Source organism: Lathyrus oleraceus, unplaced genomic scaffold, assembly GCF_024323335.1.
Source record: "Lathyrus oleraceus cultivar Zhongwan6 unplaced genomic scaffold, CAAS_Psat_ZW6_1.0 chrUn0211, whole genome shotgun sequence".
Classification (NCBI taxonomy): domain Eukaryota; kingdom Viridiplantae; phylum Streptophyta; class Magnoliopsida; order Fabales; family Fabaceae; genus Lathyrus; species Lathyrus oleraceus.
In genome coordinates, this window is record NW_026112602.1 from 30000 (window position 1) to 49873 (window position 19874).

The window sequence follows — 19874 nt, forward strand, 5'->3', positions numbered from 1 at the left end:
ATATATACTTATATCCTTAAGAACATAAAATGTCATCTTCTATATTCTGATAATTAAAAAATTAACATCAGTTATACAGATTAAAAAATATGCTAAAATACAAAAATTAAGTAGAAAATGAAAAAGAAAAAAAGAAAAAAGAATAATTACAAGAAAATCAAAATCTAAAAAAGGAAATAGTATAATTACAAGAAAATGAAAATGAGACCGTATGGTATAAAGGAAACCAACTCAATCAGTTTTCCAGTGTTACGCTAGCGCCACCTTTGGTATAAAGGAAATCAATCTTCTATACGAAAAATGAAAATGAAAATGAGACCGTATGGTATAAAGGAAATCAATCTTCTATACGAAAAACCCTATCATAATCATTGGTGTGCAAGAATAAAATTGAAAATAAGAGGAAACACAAATGAATAGAGTGATAAAATAAACAAGTTAGAGATTTGTAAGCTTCAAAAGATCAACCTATATCAGAAACTAATTGATCTGTACATTTGATAAATAAGAAAGAAAATTACTCATAAAAGATAGAAAAAAAAGGAAAATTTGACAATTTTTCAGCAGTACGTATTTTTTTACCCATTGTATTTTGTTTATACAATCATAAAGCGATTATGAACCAGAGATTTCTAATAAGTAAGGTAAGGTAAACATTTTTATTAAGTACATCCTCAATTATATAAATCAATCAAACAAGTAACGAGTAACAAACATTGGCATTAAATAGTTTAGAAAGATATGTATTGAACATCAAAATTAATTAAATATATACTTATATCCTTAAGTACATAAAATGTCATCTCCTATATTCTGATAATTAAAAAGTTATCATAAGTTATACAGATTAAAAAATATGCTAAAATACTAATTATAAGTAGAAAATGAAAAAGAAAAAAAGAAAATAGAATAATTACAAGAAAATGAAGAAGAAAAAAAGAAAATAGAAAAATTACAAGAAAATGAAAATGAGACAGTATGTATTAAAGGAAACCAACTCAATCATTTTTCCAGTGTTACATTAGCACCACCTATATTATTGTGAGATCCTCATAATCCTAGCAAACATATCAATCTCATCAAAACAATATGAAAACCCTATCATTATCATTGGTGACGCAAGAACAAAATTGAAAATAAGAGAAAACACAGATGAATAGGGTGACAAAATAAAAAAGGTAGAGATGTGTAACCTTCAGAAGATCGACCTATCTCAGAAATCACTTGATTTGTACATTTGATAGATAAAAATGAAAATTACTCATAAAAGATAGAAAAAAAAAGAAAATATAACAATTTTTCAGCAGTACGTATTTTTTTACCCTTTGTATTTTGTTTATACAATCATAAAGTGAATACGAACCAGAGATCTCTATTAAATAATGTAAGCTAAATATTTTCATTAAGTACATCCCCAATTATATAAATCAATCAAACATGTAATGAGTAAAAAACATTGACATTAAATAGTTTAGAAAGATATGTATTGAATATCAAAATTAATTAAATATATACTTATATCCTTAAGTACATAGAATGTCATCTTCTATATTCTGATAATTAAACAATTAACATAAGTTATACAGATTAAAAAATATCTTAGAGTAATTTTGGATTGAGTTTCATGTTCCCTTATATATCAGCATTTATTTAGAATTTATTTTTAAGTATATTTTAATATATTTTCATACTCTTAATTATAATAGTGTATTATAATTATGATTATTATTAGGTATTCCTATATTTACTGATGGATGGTTAAAATATCTTAATTAAATTAGATTAAAGGTATGGACAAAGCATGGACTAAACTCCCAAGACATTGGAATCTATTGAAGACTCAGTTGAAGCTGGAACACAAGCATTTCAATCATTGTTTGGGAAAGAAAAGCCCGGTAGAGTGAGATGTTATGGAAGAACTGTCACACCATCATTGTTGAAAAAAAATGAAGAAATTTCTTTAATGAAAATGCAATATGATGGTAAGATTTCTGACATGGTGCAAAAGATGGAAGCAATGGAGGAACTTTTGAAAAGCATGTATATGCAACAAAATCCACATTTAAGTGAAGAGGAAGTAGATGATAAGATGAGAGAAGCTTTGCACAATGATAATATTCCAACACCACACTCATCGACATCAACATATGCTCCTACTCATCAAAAGGTACTATAATTGACCTTAATAAAAATCAACATTTATTTTATTAAGTGTTGAGTTGTTATTTTATAGTTGTTTAATTTTTTAAACATGCGGTGTTAGTTTTATAAGTTACTCATTAAGTTAGTATATATTCATGCTAGCTAGGTTGAACATTGTGAACATATGTTACCATGCACATTTTCATTATGTTTTTTAAAAATTAACATTGTATATTGGTTTAGATGGTAAGATTCATGTATAAATTTCATAGATTCGAGTTTGAGTTCTAAGCGTGCAAAGTTCGTTAGTGAGTAATATATAACTATCAATTGTTTGGATTGAATCATTATTGCATGGATGTTGAGTCATTTGAAGCCTTGCATATGCCGCTTTGATTATTGTAACTTTGTTATTGAATAATATATAAAAGAAATTCTTCATATTTATAGGTTAGAAACAAAGATGATCCTCAAGATGAACAAGATGATGATCTTCAAGATGACGATAATCTTCAATATAATCAAGATGATGATGATCTTCAATATGATCAAGATGATGATGATCTTCAATATGATCAAGATGATAATGATCTTCAATATGATAGTTTTCAAGATGATGATTCTCATGGACCTCAACACAATGAATCTGATAAAGACCGCCATTGATTTAAATATTGACGATTGTGTTTTGTTTTATGGATTTACATAAGCCAACTAGCTATAACTTTTATTGCTTGGATTTATTTTGAAAATATTTGTATTTTTTTGAATTTCAAAGAGTTGATTACACTTCATCTTATTAATACTTCATATTTATATGTGTTTTCAATTTATAAATGTGTTTCTTCTAATAATATTGAAAAATAATCTATTAGAATAATGTGAAGGTATATGATCATAAATGTATCACCATATAAATGAACAAAAAAATTCTATACTAATTATATCTTTCAAAGTCTAAAGTGCACAACAGGACAATTTTATACTAATTATGTCTTTCAAAGTCTTACGTTATATATAAATTTGATTTGTTTTTCAATCTATAGACAACGCTTTTTATGCGTTGCTTATCAAAAACCGTAGTATATTCCTTTGTTTTAGGCGCGGTTATGTGTGTTGTGTAAATGAAATTATAGATTAAGCTACGGTTTACATCTGTTGGTTATTAATAACCGTTGCCTTTTCACATGTTTAGGGGACAGTTATTTTATGTTGCTACTTGAAAACCGCAGCTTAAAAGTTCAACTAAAACCGTGGACTTTGATATTTAAGGCGATGGTGTTCAGAATCCGTAGGTAGGAATCAAAAAAACACGCTCTAATGGAATAAGCAATGGCTGTTTATTCCACGCTTGATAAACCGTCCCCTAAAGCATTAAGCAACGGTTTTATACCTTTAAGGGGCAGTTTTTCGTTGTTGCCTAAACCCATTTTTGTTGTAGTGACATTAAATAGTTTAGAAAGATATGTATTGCACATCAAAATTAATTAAATATATACTTATATCCTTAAGAACATAAAATGTCATCTTCTATATTCTGATAATTAAACAATTAACATAAGTTATACAGATTAAAAAATATGCTAAAATACTAATTATAAGTTGAAAATGAAAAAGAAAAAAAGAAAATAGAATAATTACAAGAAAATGAAAAAGAAAAAAAGAAAATAGAATAATTACAAGAAAATGAAAATGAGACTGTATGTATTAAAGGAAACCAACTCAATCATTTGTTAGGATTATTGTGAGATCCTCATAATCCTAACAAACATCTCAATCTCATCAAAACAATACGAAAACCCTATCATAATCATTGGTGACGCAAGAATAAAATTGAAAATAAGAGGAAACACAGATGAATAGGGTGACAATATAAGAAAGGTAGAGATGTGTAACCTTCAAAAGATCAACCTATATCAGAAATCACTTGATTTGTACATTTGATAGATAACAATGAAAATTACTCATAAAAGATAGAAGAAAAAAAAGATGACAATTTTTCAGCAGTACGTATTTTTTTTACCCTTTGTATTTTGTTTATACAATCATAAAATGAATATGAACCAGAGATTTCTATTAAATAATGTAAGCTAAATATTTTCATTAAGTAAATCCCCAATTATATAAATCAATCAAACATGTAATGAGTAAAAAACATTGACATTAAATAGTTTAGAAAGATATGTATTGAACATCAAAATTAATTAAATATATACTTATATCCTTAAGAACATAAAATGTCATCTTCTATATTCTGATAATTAAAAAATTCACATAAGTTATACAGATTAAAAAATATTCTAAAATACTAATTATAAGTAAAAAATGAAAAAGAAAAAAAGAAAATAGAATAATTACAAGAAAATGACAAAGAAAAAAAGAAAATAGAATAATAACAACAAATTTAAAATGCAACCGTATTGTATAAAGGAAACCAACTCAATCAGTTTTCCAGTGTTACACTAGCACCACCTTTATTATTGTGAGATCCTCATAATCCTAACAAGCATCTCAATCTTATCAAAACAATACGAAAAACCCTATCATAATCATTGGTGACGCAAGAATAAAATTGAAAATAAGAGGAAACACAAATGAATAGAGTGACAAAATAAACAAGTTAGATATCTGTAACCTTCAAAAGATCAACCTATATCAGAAATCACTTGATATGTACATTTGATAGATGAGAAAGAAAATTACTCATAAAAGATGGAAAAAAAAGGAAAATATGACAATTTTTCAGCAGTACGTTTTTTTTACCCTTTGTATTTGTTTTATACAATCATAAAATGAATATGAACCAGAGATTTCTATTAAATAATGTAAGCTAAATAATTTCGTTAAGTACATCCCCAATTATATAAATCAATCAAACATGTAATGAGTAAAAAACATTGACATTAAATAGTTTAGAAAGATATGTATTGACCATCAAAATTAATTAAATATATACTTATATCCTTAAGAACATAAAATGTCATCTTCTATCTTAGAGTAATTTTGGATTGAGTTTCATGTTCCCTTATATATCAGCATTTATTTAGAATTTATTTTTAAGTATATTTTAATATATTTTCATACTCTTAATTATAATAGTGTATTATAATTATGATTATTATTAGGTATTCCTATATTTACTGATGGATGGTTAAAATATCTTAATTAAATTAGATTAAAGGTATGGACAAAGCATGGACTAAACTCCCAAGACATTGGAATCTATTGAAGACTCAGTTGAAGCTGGAACACAAGCATTTCAATCATTGTTTGGGAAAGAAAAGCCCGGTAGAGTGAGATGTTATGGAAGAACTGTCACACCATCATTGTTGAAAAAAAATGAAGAAATTTCTTTAATGAAAATGCAATATGATGGTAAGATTTCTGACATGGTGCAAAAGATGGAAGCAATGGAGGCACTTTTGAAAAGCATGTATATGCAACAAAATCCACATTTAAGTGAAGAGGAAGTAGATGATAAGATGAGAGAAGCTTTGCACAATGATAATATTCCAACACCACACTCATCGACATCAACATATGCTCCTACTCATCAAAAGGTACTATAATTGACATTAATAAAAATCAACATTTATTTTATTAAGTGTTGAGTTGTTATTTTATAGTTGTTTAATTTTTTAAACATGCGGTGTTAGTTTTATAAGTTACTCATTAAGTTAGTATATATTCATGCTAGCTAGGTTGAACATTGTGAACATATGTTACCATGCACATTTTCATTATGTTTTTTAAAAATTAACATTGTATATTGGTTTAGATGGTAAGATTCATGTATAAATTTCATAGATTCGAGTTTGAATTCTAAGCGTGCAAAGTTCGTTAGTGAGTAATATATAACTATCAATTGTTTGGATTGAATCATTATTGCATGGATGTTGAGTCATTTGAAGCCTTGCATATGCCGCTTTGATTATTGTAACTTTGTTATTGAATAATATATAAAAGAAATTCTTCATATTTATAGGTTAGAAACAAAGATGATCCTCAAGATGAACAAGATGATGATCTTCAAGATGACGATAATCTTCAATATAATCAAGATGATGATGATCTTCAATATGATCAAGATGATGATGATCTTCAATATGATCAAGATGATGATGATCTTCAATATGATAGTTTTCAAGATGATGATTTTCATGGACCTCAACACAATGAATATGATAAAGACCGCCATTGATTTAAATATTGACGATTATGTTTTGTTTTATGGATTTACATAAGCCAACTAGCTATAACTTTTATTGCTTGGATTTATTTTGAAAATATTTGTATTTTTTTGAATTTCAAAGAGTTGATTACACTTCATCTTATTAATACTTCATATTTATATATGTTTTCAATTTATAAATGTGTTTCTTCTAATATTATTGAAAAATAATCTATTAGAATAATGTGAAGGTATATGATCATAAATGTATCACCATATAAATGAACAGAAAAATTCTATACTAATTATATCTTTCAAAGTCTAAAGTGCACAACAGGACAATTTTATACTAATTATGTCTTTCAAAGTCTTACGTTATATATAAATTTGATTTGTTTTTCAGTCTATAGACAACGCTTTTTATGCGTTGCTTATCAAAAACCGTAGTATATTCCTTTGTTTTAGGCGCGGTTATGTGTGTTGTGTAAATGAAATTATAGATTAAGCTACGGTTTACATCTGTTGGTTATTAATAACCGTTGCCTTTTCACATGTTTAGGGGACAGTTATTTTATGTTGCTACTTGAAAACCGCAGCTTAAAAGTTCAACTAAAACCGTGGACTTTGATATTTAAGGCGATGGTGTTCAGAATCCGTAGGTAGAAATCAAAAAACCGCGCTATAATGGAATAAGCAATGGCTGTTTATTCCACGCTTGATAAACCGTCCCCTAAAGCATTAAGCAACGGTTTTATACCTTTAAGGGGCGGTTTTTCGTTGTTGCCTAAACACATTTTTGTTGTAGTGACATTAAATAGTTTAGAAAGATATGTATTGCACATCAAAATTAATTAAATATATACTTATATCCTTAAGAACATAAAATGTCATCTTCTATATTCTGATAATTAAACAATTAACATAAGTTATACAGATTAAAAAATATGCTAAAATACTAATTATAAGTTGAAAATGAAAAAGAAAAAAAGAAAATAGAATAATTACAAGAAAATGAAAAAGAAAAAAAGAAAATAGAATAATTACAAGAAAATGAAAATGAGACTGTATGTATTAAAGGAAACCAACTCAATCATTTGTTAGGATTATTGTGAGATCCTCATAATCCTAACAAACATCTCAATCTCATCAAAACAATACGAAAACCCTATCATAATCATTGGTGACGCAAGAATAAAATTGAAAATAAGAGGAAACACAGATGAATAGGGTGACAATATAAGAAAGGTAGAGATGTGTAACCTTCAAAAGATCAACCTATATCAGAAATCACTTGATTTGTACATTTGATAGATAACAATGAAAATTACTCATAAAAGATAGAAGAAAAAAAAGATGACAATTTTTCAGCAGTACGTATTTTTTTTACCCTTTGTATTTTGTTTATACAATCATAAAATGAATATGAACCAGAGATTTCTATTAAATAATGTAAGCTAAATATTTTCATTAAGTAAATCCCCAATTATATAAATCAATCAAACATGTAATGAGTAAAAAACATTGACATTAAATAGTTTAGAAAGATATGTATTGAACATCAAAATTAATTAAATATATACTTATATCCTTAAGAACATAAAATGTCATCTTCTATATTCTGATAATTAAAAAATTCACATAAGTTATACAGATTAAAAAATATTCTAAAATACTAATTATAAGTAAAAAATGAAAAAGAAAAAAAGAAAATAGAATAATTACAAGAAAATGACAAAGAAAAAAAGAAAATAGAATAATAACAACAAATTTAAAATGCAACCGTATTGTATAAAGGAAACCAACTCAATCAGTTTTCCAGTGTTACACTAGCACCACCTTTATTATTGTGAGATCCTCATAATCCTAACAAGCATCTCAATCTTATCAAAACAATACGAAAAACCCTATCATAATCATTGGTGACGCAAGAATAAAATTGAAAATAAGAGGAAACACAAATGAATAGAGTGACAAAATAAACAAGTTAGAGATCTGTAACCTTCAAAAGATCAACCTATATCAGAAATCACTTGATATGTACATTTGATAGATGAGAAAGAAAATTACTCATAAAAGATGGAAAAAAAAGGAAAATATGACAATTTTTCAGCAGTACGTTTTTTTTACCCTTTGTATTTGTTTTATACAATCATAAAATGAATATGAACCAGAGATTTCTATTAAATAATGTAAGCTAAATAATTTTGTTAAGTACATCCCCAATTATATAAATCAATCAAACATGTAATGAGTAAAAAACATTGACATTAAATAGTTTAGAAAGATATGTATTGACCATCAAAATTAATTAAATATATACTTATATCCTTAAGAACATAAAATGTCATCTTCTATCTTAGAGTAATTTTGGATTGAGTTTCATGTTCCCTTATATATCAGCATTTATTTAGAATTTATTTTTAAGTATATTTTAATATATTTTCATACTCTTAATTATAATAGTGTATTATAATTATGATTATTATTAGGTATTCCTATATTTACTGATGGATGGTTAAAATATCTTAATTAAATTAGATTAAAGGTATGGACAAAGCATGGACTAAACTCCCAAGACATTGGAATCTATTGAAGACTCAGTTGAAGCTGGAACACAAGCATTTCAATCATTGTTTGGGAAAGAAAAGCCCGGTAGAGTGAGATGTTATGGAAGAACTGTCACACCATCATTGTTGAAAAAAAATGAAGAAATTTCTTTAATGAAAATGCAATATGATGGTAAGATTTCTGACATGGTGCAAAAGATGGAAGCAATGGAGGCACTTTTGAAAAGCATGTATATGCAACAAAATCCACATTTAAGTGAAGAGGAAGTAGATGATAAGATGAGAGAAGCTTTGCACAATGATAATATTCCAACACCACACTCATCGACATCAACATATGCTCCTACTCATCAAAAGGTACTATAATTGACATTAATAAAAATCAACATTTATTTTATTAAGTGTTGAGTTGTTATTTTATAGTTGTTTAATTTTTTAAACATGCGGTGTTAGTTTTATAAGTTACTCATTAAGTTAGTATATATTCATGCTAGCTAGGTTGAACATTGTGAACATATGTTACCATGCACATTTTCATTATGTTTTTTAAAAATTAACATTGTATATTGGTTTAGATGGTAAGATTCATGTATAAATTTCATAGATTCGAGTTTGAATTCTAAGCGTGCAAAGTTCGTTAGTGAGTAATATATAACTATCAATTGTTTGGATTGAATCATTATTGCATGGATGTTGAGTCATTTGAAGCCTTGCATATGCCGCTTTGATTATTGTAACTTTGTTATTGAATAATATATAAAAGAAATTCTTCATATTTATAGGTTAGAAACAAAGATGATCCTCAAGATGAACAAGATGATGATCTTCAAGATGACGATAATCTTCAATATAATCAAGATGATGATGATCTTCAATATGATCAAGATGATGATGATCTTCAATATGATCAAGATGATGATGATCTTCAATATGATAGTTTTCAAGATGATGATTTTCATGGACCTCAACACAATGAATATGATAAAGACCGCCATTGATTTAAATATTGACGATTATGTTTTGTTTTATGGATTTACATAAGCCAACTAGCTATAACTTTTATTGCTTGGATTTATTTTGAAAATATTTGTATTTTTTTGAATTTCAAAGAGTTGATTACACTTCATCTTATTAATACTTCATATTTATATATGTTTTCAATTTATAAATGTGTTTCTTCTAATATTATTGAAAAATAATCTATTAGAATAATGTGAAGGTATATGATCATAAATGTATCACCATATAAATGAACAGAAAAATTCTATACTAATTATATCTTTCAAAGTCTAAAGTGCACAACAGGACAATTTTATACTAATTATGTCTTTCAAAGTCTTACGTTATATATAAATTTGATTTGTTTTTCAGTCTATAGACAACGCTTTTTATGCGTTGCTTATCAAAAACCGTAGTATATTCCTTTGTTTTAGGCGCGGTTATGTGTGTTGTGTAAATGAAATTATAGATTAAGCTACGGTTTACATCTGTTGGTTATTAATAACCGTTGCCTTTTCACATGTTTAGGGGACAGTTATTTTATGTTGCTACTTGAAAACCGCAGCTTAAAAGTTCAACTAAAACCGTGGACTTTGATATTTAAGGCGATGGTGTTCAGAATCCGTAGGTAGAAATCAAAAAACCGCGCTATAATGGAATAAGCAATGGCTGTTTATTCCACGCTTGATAAACCGTCCCCTAAAGCATTAAGCAACGGTTTTATACCTTTAAGGGGCGGTTTTTCGTTGTTGCCTAAACACATTTTTGTTGTAGTGACATTAAATAGTTTAGAAAGATATGTATTGCACATCAAAATTAATTAAATATATACTTATATCCTTAAGAACATAAAATGTCATCTTCTATATTCTGATAATTAAACAATTAACATAAGTTATACAGATTAAAAAATATGCTAAAATACTAATTATAAGTTGAAAATGAAAAAGAAAAAAAAAAATAGAATAATTACAAGAAAATGAAAAAGAAAAAAGAAAATAGAATAATTACAAGAAAATGAAAATGAGACTGTATGTATTAAAGGAAACCAACTCAATCATTTGTTAGGATTATTGTGAGATCCTCATAATCCTAACAAACATCTCAATCTCATCAAAACAATACGAAAACCCTATCATAATCATTGGTGACGCAAGAATAAAATTGAAAATAAGAGGAAACACAGATGAATAGGGTGACAATATAAGAAAGGTAGAGATGTGTAACCTTCAAAAGATCAACCTATATCAGAAATCACTTGATTTGTACATTTGATAGATAACAATGAAAATTACTCATAAAAGATAGAAGAAAAAAAAGATGACAATTTTTCAGCAGTACGTATTTTTTTTACCCTTTGTATTTTGTTTATACAATCATAAAATGAATATGAACCAGAGATTTCTATTAAATAATGTAAGCTAAATATTTTCATTAAGTAAATCCCCAATTATATAAATCAATCAAACATGTAATGAGTAAAAAACATTGACATTAAATAGTTTAGAAAGATATGTATTGAACATCAAAATTAATTAAATATATACTTATATCCTTAAGAACATAAAATGTCATCTTCTATATTCTGATAATTAAAAAATTCACATAAGTTATACAGATTAAAAAATATTCTAAAATACTAATTATAAGTAAAAAATGAAAAAGAAAAAAAGAAAATAGAATAATTACAAGAAAATGACAAAGAAAAAAAGAAAATAGAATAATAACAACAAATTTAAAATGCAACCGTATTGTATAAAGGAAACCAACTCAATCAGTTTTCCAGTGTTACACTAGCACCACCTTTATTATTGTGAGATCCTCATAATCCTAACAAGCATCTCAATCTTATCAAAACAATACGAAAAACCCTATCATAATCATTGGTGACGCAAGAATAAATTGAAAATAAGAGGAAACACAAATGAATAGAGTGACAAAATAAACAAGTTAGATATCTGTAACCTTCAAAAGATCAACCTATATCAGAAATCACTTGATATGTACATTTGATAGATGAGAAAGAAAATTACTCATAAAAGATGGAAAAAAAAGGAAAATATGACAATTTTTCAGCAGTACGTTTTTTTTACCCTTTGTATTTGTTTTATACAATCATAAAATGAATATGAACCAGAGATTTCTATTAAATAATGTAAGCTAAATAATTTCGTTAAGTACATCCCCAATTATATAAATCAATCAAACATGTAATGAGTAAAAAACATTGACATTAAATAGTTTAGAAAGATATGTATTGACCATCAAAATTAATTAAATATACTTATATCCTTAAGAACATAAAATGTCATCTTCTATCTTAGAGTAATTTTGGATTGAGTTTCATGTTCCCTTATATATCAGCATTTATTTAGAATTTATTTTTAAGTATATTTTAATATATTTTCATACTCTTAATTATAATAGTGTATTATAATTATGATTATTATTAGGTATTCCTATATTTACTGATGGATGGTTAAAATATCTTAATTAAATTAGATTAAAGGTATGGACAAAGCATGGACTAAACTCCCAAGACATTGGAATCTATTGAAGACTCAGTTGAAGCTGGAACACAAGCATTTCAATCATTGTTTGGGAAAGAAAAGCCCGGTGGAGTGAGATGTTATGGAAGAACTGTCACACCATCATTGTTGAAAAAAAATGAAGAAATTTCTTTAATGAAAATGCAATATGATGGTAAGATTTCTGACATGGTGCAAAAGATGGAAGCAATGGAGGCACTTTTGAAAAGCATGTATATGCAACAAAATCCACATTTAAGTGAAGAGGAAGTAGATGATAAGATGAGAGAAGCTTTGCACAATGATAATATTCCAACACCACACTCATCGACATCAACATATGCTCCTACTCATCAAAAGGTACTATAATTGACATTAATAAAAATCAACATTTATTTTATTAAGTGTTGAGTTGTTATTTTATAGTTGTTTAATTTTTTAAACATGCGGTGTTAGTTTTATAAGTTACTCATTAAGTTAGTATATATTCATGCTAGCTAGGTTGAACATTGTGAACATATGTTACCATGCACATTTTCATTATGTTTTTTAAAAATTAACATTGTATATTGGTTTAGATGGTAAGATTCATGTATAAATTTCATAGATTCGAGTTTGAATTCTAAGCGTGCAAAGTTCGTTAGTGAGTAATATATAACTATCAATTGTTTGGATTGAATCATTATTGCATGGATGTTGAGTCATTTGAAGCCTTGCATATGCCGCTTTGATTATTGTAACTTTGTTATTGAATAATATATAAAAGAAATTCTTCATATTTATAGGTTAGAAACAAAGATGATCCTCAAGATGAACAAGATGATGATCTTCAAGATGACGATAATCTTCAATATAATCAAGATGATGATGATCTTCAATATGATCAAGATGATGATGATCTTCAATATGATCAAGATGATGATGATCTTCAATATGATAGTTTTCAAGATGATGATTTTCATGGACCTCAACACAATGAATATGATAAAGACCGCCATTGATTTAAATATTGACGATTATGTTTTGTTTTATGGATTTACATAAGCCAACTAGCTATAACTTTTATTGCTTGGATTTATTTTGAAAATATTTGTATTTTTTTGAATTTCAAAGAGTTGATTACACTTCATCTTATTAATACTTCATATTTATATATGTTTTCAATTTATAAATGTGTTTCTTCTAATAATATTGAAAAATAATCTATTAGAATAATGTGAAGGTATATGATCATAAATGTATCACCATATAAATGAACAGAAAAATTCTATACTAATTATATCTTTCAAAGTCTAAAGTGCACAACAGGACAATTTTATACTAATTATGTCTTTCAAAGTCTTACGTTATATATAAATTTGATTTGTTTTTCAGTCTATAGACAACGCTTTTTATGCGTTGCTTATCAAAAACCGTAGTATATTCCTTTGTTTTAGGCGCGGTTATGTGTGTTGTGTAAATGAAATTATAGATTAAGCTACGGTTTACATCTGTTGGTTATTAATAACCGTTGCCTTTTCACATGTTTAGGGGACAGTTATTTTATGTTGCTACTTGAAAACCGCAGCTTAAAAGTTCAACTAAAACCGTGGACTTTGATATTTAAGGCGATGGTGTTCAGAATCCGTAGGTAGAAATCAAAAAACCGCGCTATAATGGAATAAGCAATGGCTGTTTATTCCACGCTTGATAAACCGTCCCCTAAAGCATTAAGCAACGGTTTTATACCTTTAAGGGGCGGTTTTTCGTTGTTGCCTAAACACATTTTTGTTGTAGTGACATTAAATAGTTTAGAAAGATATGTATTGCACATCAAAATTAATTAAATATATACTTATATCCTTAAGAACATAAAATGTCATCTTCTATATTCTGATAATTAAACAATTAACATAAGTTATACAGATTAAAAAATATGCTAAAATACTAATTATAAGTTGAAAATGAAAAAGAAAAAAAGAAAATAGAATAATTACAAGAAAATGAAAAAGAAAAAAAGAAAATAGAATAATTACAAGAAAATGAAAATGAGACTGTATGTATTAAAGGAAACCAACTCAATCATTTGTTAGGATTATTGTGAGATCCTCATAATCCTAACAAACATCTCAATCTCATCAAAACAATACGAAAACCCTATCATAATCATTGGTGACGCAAGAATAAAATTGAAAATAAGAGGAAACACAGATGAATAGGGTGACAATATAAGAAAGGTAGAGATGTGTAACCTTCAAAAGATCAACCTATATCAGAAATCACTTGATTTGTACATTTGATAGATAACAATGAAAATTACTCATAAAAGATAGAAGAAAAAAAAGATGACAATTTTTCAGCAGTACGTATTTTTTTTACCCTTTGTATTTTGTTTATACAATCATAAAATGAATATGAACCAGAGATTTCTATTAAATAATGTAAGCTAAATATTTTCATTAAGTAAATCCCCAATTATATAAATCAATCAAACATGTAATGAGTAAAAAACATTGACATTAAATAGTTTAGAAAGATATGTATTGAACATCAAAATTAATTAAATATATACTTATATCCTTAAGAACATAAATTGTCATCTTCTATATTCTGATAATTAAAAAATTCACATAAGTTATACAGATTAAAAAATATTCTAAAATACTAATTATAAGTAAAAAATGAAAAAGAAAAAAAAAAATAGAATAATTACAAGAAAATGACAAAGAAAAAAAGAAAATAGAATAATAACAACAAATTTAAAATGCGACTGTATTGTATAAAGGAAACCAACTCAATCAGTTTTCCAGTGTTACACTAGCACCACCTTTATTATTGTGAGATCCTCATAATCCTAACAAGCATCTCATTCTTATCAAAACAATACGAAAAACCCTATCATAATCATTGGTGATGCAAGAATAAAATTGAAAATAAGAGGAAACACAAATGAATAGAGTGACAAAATAAACAAGTTAGAGATCTGTAACCTTCAAAAGATCAACCTATATCAGAAATCACTTGATATGTACATTTGATAGATGAGAAAGAAAATTACTCATAAAAGATGGAAAAAAAGGAAAATATGACAATTTTTTAGCATTACGTTTTTTTTACCCTTTGTATTTGTTTTATACAATCATAAAATGAATCATTTTTCCAGTGTTACATTAGCACCACCTGTATTATTGTGAGATCCTCATAATCCTAACAAACATCTCAATAGGGTGACAAAACAATATGAAAACCCTATCATAATCATTGGTGACGCAAGAATACAATTGAAAATAAGAGGAAACACATATGAATAGGGTGACAAAATAAAAAAGGTAGAGATGTGTAACCTTCAAAAGATCAACCTATATCAGAAATCACTTGATCTGTACATTTGATAGATAAGAATGAAAATTACTCATAAAAGATAGAAAAAAAAAGATGACATATATATAAATCATAAAATGAATATGAACCAGAGATTTCTATTAAATAATGTAAGCTAAATAATTTCGTTAAGTACATCCCCAATTATATAAATCAATCAAACATGTAATGAGTAAAAAACATTGACATTAAATAGTTTAGAAAGATATGTATTGAACATCAAAATTAATTAAATATATACTTATATCCTTAAGAACATAAAATGTCATCTTCTATATTTTGATAATTAAACAATTAACATAAGTTATACAGATTAAAAAATATGCTAAAATACTAATTATAAGTAGAAAATGAAAAAGAAAAAAAGAAAATAGAATAATTACAAGAAAATGAAAAAGAAAAAAAGAAAATAGAATAATTACAAGAAAATGAAAATGAGACAGTATGTATTAAAGGAAACTAACTCAATCATTTTTCCAGTGTTACATTAGCACCACCTGTATTATTGTGAGATCCTCATAATCCTAACAAACATCTCAATAGGGTGACAAAACAATATGAAAACCCTATCATAATCATTGGTGACGCAAGAATACAATTGAAAATAAGAGGAAACACATATGAATAGGGTGACAAAATAAAAAAGGTAGAGATGTGTAACCTTCAAAAGATCAACCTATATCAGAAATCACTTGATCTGTACATTTGATAGATAAGAATGAAAATTACTCATAAAAGATAGAAAAAAAAAGATGACATATATATAAATCATAAAATGAATATGAACCAGAGATTTCTTTTAAATAAAGTAAGCTAAATATTTTCATTAAGTACATCCCCAATTATATAAATCAATCAAACATGTAATGAGTAAAAAACATTGACATTAAATAATTTAGAAAGATATGTATTGAACATGAAAATTAATTAAATATATACTTGTATGCTTAAGAACATAAAATGTCATCTTCTATATTCTGATAATTAAACAATTAACATAAGTTATACAGATTAAAAAATATGCTAAAATACTAATTATAAGTAGAAAATGAGAAAGAAAAAAAGAAAATAGAATAATAACAACAAATTTAAAATGAGATCGTATGGTATAAGGGTAACCAATTCAATCAGTTTTCCAGTGTTACACTAGCACCACCTTTATTATTGTAAGATCCTCATAATCCTAACAAACATCTCAATCTCATCAAAACAATACGAAAAACCCTATCATAATCATTGGTGATGCAAGAATAAAATTTAAAATAACAGGAAACACAAATGAATAGAGTGACCAAATAAACAAGTTAGAGATATGTAACCTTCAAAAGATAAACCTATATCAAAAATTACTTGATCTGTACATTTGATAGATAAGAAAGAAAATTACTCATAAAAGATAGAAAAAAAAAGGAAAATATGAAAAAATTTCTGTTGTACGTTTTATTTACCCTTTGTATTTGTTTTATACAATCATAAAGTGATTATAAATCAGAGATTTCTATTAAATAATGTAAGCTAAATATTTTTATTAAGTACATCCTCAATTATATAAATCAATCAAACATGTAATGAGTAACAAACTTTGAGATTAAATAGTTTAGAAAGATATGTATTGAACATCAAAATTAATTAAATATATACTTGTATCCTTAAGAACATAAAATGTCATCTTCTATATTCTGATAATTAAAGAATTAACATAAGTTATACAGATTAAAAAATATGCTAAAATAGTAATTATAAGTGGAAAATGAAAAAGAAAAAAAGAAAATAGAATAATTACAAGAAAATGAAAAAGAAAAAAAGAAAAAAGAATAATTACAAGAAAATGAAAATGAGACGGTATGTAATAAAGGAAACCAACTCAATCATTTTTCCAGTGTTACATTAGCCGTCCCTTTATTATTGTGAGATCCTCATAATCATAACAGACATCTCAATCTCATCAAAACAATAAGAAAAACTGTATCATAATCATTGGTGACGCAAGAATAAAATTGAAATAAGAGGAAACACAAATGAGTAGAGTGACAAAATAAACAACTTAGAGATGTGTAACCTTCGAATGATCAACCTATTTCAGATATCACTTAATCTGTACATTTGATATATAAGAAAGAAAATTACTTATAAAAGATAGAAAAAATGGAAAATATGACAATTTTTCAGCAGTACGTATTTTTTTACCCTTTGTATTTTGTTTATACAATCATAAAGTGATTATGAACCAGAGATTTCTATTAAATAATGTAATCTAACTATTTTTATTAAGTATATGCTCAATTTTATAAATCTATCGAACATGTAAAGAGTAACAAACATTCATTAAATAGTTTAGAAACATAATTATTGAACATCAAAATTAATTAAATATATACATATATCCTTAAGAACATAAAACGTCATCTTCTATATTCTTATAATTAAACAATTAACATAAGTTATAAAGATAAACAAAAATGCTAATATACTAATTATAAGTAGAAATGAAAAAGAAAAAAAAGAAAAAAGAATAATTACAAGAAAATGAAAAAGAAAATAAGAAAATAGAATAATTACAAGAAAATGAAAATAAGACCGTATAAAGGAAACATACTCAAACATTTTTCCAGTGTTACACTAGCATCAGCTTTGTTATTGTGAGATCCTCATAATCCTAACAAACATCTCAATCTCATCAAAAAGTACGAAACACCCTATCATAATCATTGGTGACGCAAGAATAAAATTAAAAATAAGAGGAAACACAAATGAATAGGGTGACAAAATAATAAAGGTAGAGATGTGTAACCTTCCAAAGATCAACCTATATTAGAAATCACTTGATTTGTACATTTGATAGATAAGAATGAAAATTACTCATAAAAGATAGAAAAAAAGTAAAATATGACAATTTTTTAGCAGGACGTATTTTTTTAACCTTTGTATTTTGTTTATACAATCATAAAGTGAATATGAACCAGAGATTTCTATTAAATAATGTAAGCTAAATATTTTCATTAAGTATATCCCCAATTATATAAATAAATCAAACATGTAATGAGTAAAAACAATTGACTTTAAATAATTTAGAGAGATATGTATTGAACATCAAAATTAAATAAATATATACTTATATCCTTAAGAACATAAAATGTCATCTTCTATACTCTAATAATTAAACAATTAAAATAAGTTATACAGATTAAAATAAACAAGTTAGAGATCTGTAACCTTCAAAAGACCAACCTATATCAGAAATCACTTGATATGTACATTTGATAGATAAGAAATAAACTTACTCATAAAAGATGGAAAAAAAGGAAAATATGACAATTTTTCAGCAGTACATTTTTTTTACCCTTTGTATTTGTTTTATACAATCATAAAGTGATTATCAATCAGAGATTTCTATTAAATAATGTAAGCTAAATATTTTTTTTAAGTACATCCTCAATTAAATAAATCAATCAAACATGTAATGAGTAACAAACTTTGACATTAAATAGTTTAGAAAGATATGTATTGAACATCAAAATTAATTAAATATATACTTATATCCTTAAGAACATAAAATGTCATCTTCTATACACTAATAATTAAACAATTAAAATAAGTTATACAGATTAAAAAATATGCTAAAATACTAATTATAAGTAGAAAATGAAAAAGAAAAAAGAATAACTACAAGAAAATGAAAAAGAAAAAAAGAAAATAGAATATTTATAAGAAAATTAAAATGAGACACTATGTATTAAAGGAAACCAACTCAAGTTAGAGATGTGTAACCTTCAAAAGATTAACCTATATCAGAAATCAATTGTTCCGTACATTTGATAGATAAGAAATAAAATTACTCATAAAAGATAGAAAAAAAAAGGAAAATATGACAATTTTTCAGCAGTACGTATTTTTTTACCCTTTGTATTTTGTTTATACAATCATAAAGTGATTATGAACCAGAGATTTCTATTAAGTATTGTAAGCTAAATATTTATATTAAGTAAATCCTCAATTATATAAATCAATCAAACATGTAATGAGTAATAAACCTTCACATTAATTAGTTAAGAAAAATATGTATTGAACATCAAAATTAATTAAATATATACTTATATCCTAAACAAC

General features: G+C 26.0%; 3 protein-coding genes across 3 annotated transcripts; all 3 read left to right on the forward strand.

Moving 5' to 3' along the window:
* The first annotated feature begins 5504 nt into the window (after positions 1-5504).
* LOC127112962 (nonsense-mediated mRNA decay protein 2) lies at positions 5505-6343 on the forward strand. Its single transcript, XM_051046407.1, has 3 exons — positions 5505-5702; positions 5921-5923; positions 6128-6343. Exons 1-3 carry the CDS (start codon positions 5505-5507, stop codon positions 6341-6343), a joined length of 417 nt encoding a protein of 138 aa, XP_050902364.1.
* A 2696-nt stretch (positions 6344-9039) lies between these two features.
* LOC127112963 (nonsense-mediated mRNA decay protein 2) lies at positions 9040-9878 on the forward strand. The gene is made up of 3 exons (XM_051046408.1): positions 9040-9237; positions 9456-9458; positions 9663-9878. Exons 1-3 carry the CDS (start codon positions 9040-9042, stop codon positions 9876-9878), a joined length of 417 nt encoding a protein of 138 aa, XP_050902365.1.
* A 2691-nt stretch (positions 9879-12569) lies between these two features.
* Positions 12570-13408, forward strand: LOC127112964 (nonsense-mediated mRNA decay protein 2). Its single transcript, XM_051046409.1, has 3 exons — positions 12570-12767; positions 12986-12988; positions 13193-13408. The coding sequence occupies exons 1-3, from the start codon at positions 12570-12572 to the stop codon at positions 13406-13408; spliced, it is 417 nt and encodes a 138-aa protein (XP_050902366.1).
* The last annotated feature ends 6466 nt before the right edge of the window (positions 13409-19874 follow it).

Excerpts from the sequence above, each read along its gene's own strand:
- LOC127112963 (XM_051046408.1), top strand. The coding sequence starts at position 9,040 with ATGCAATATGATGGTAAGATTTCTGACATGGTGCAAAAGATGGAAGCA.
- LOC127112964 (XM_051046409.1), top strand. The coding sequence starts at position 12,570 with ATGCAATATGATGGTAAGATTTCTGACATGGTGCAAAAGATGGAAGCA.
- LOC127112962 (XM_051046407.1), top strand. The coding sequence starts at position 5,505 with ATGCAATATGATGGTAAGATTTCTGACATGGTGCAAAAGATGGAAGCA.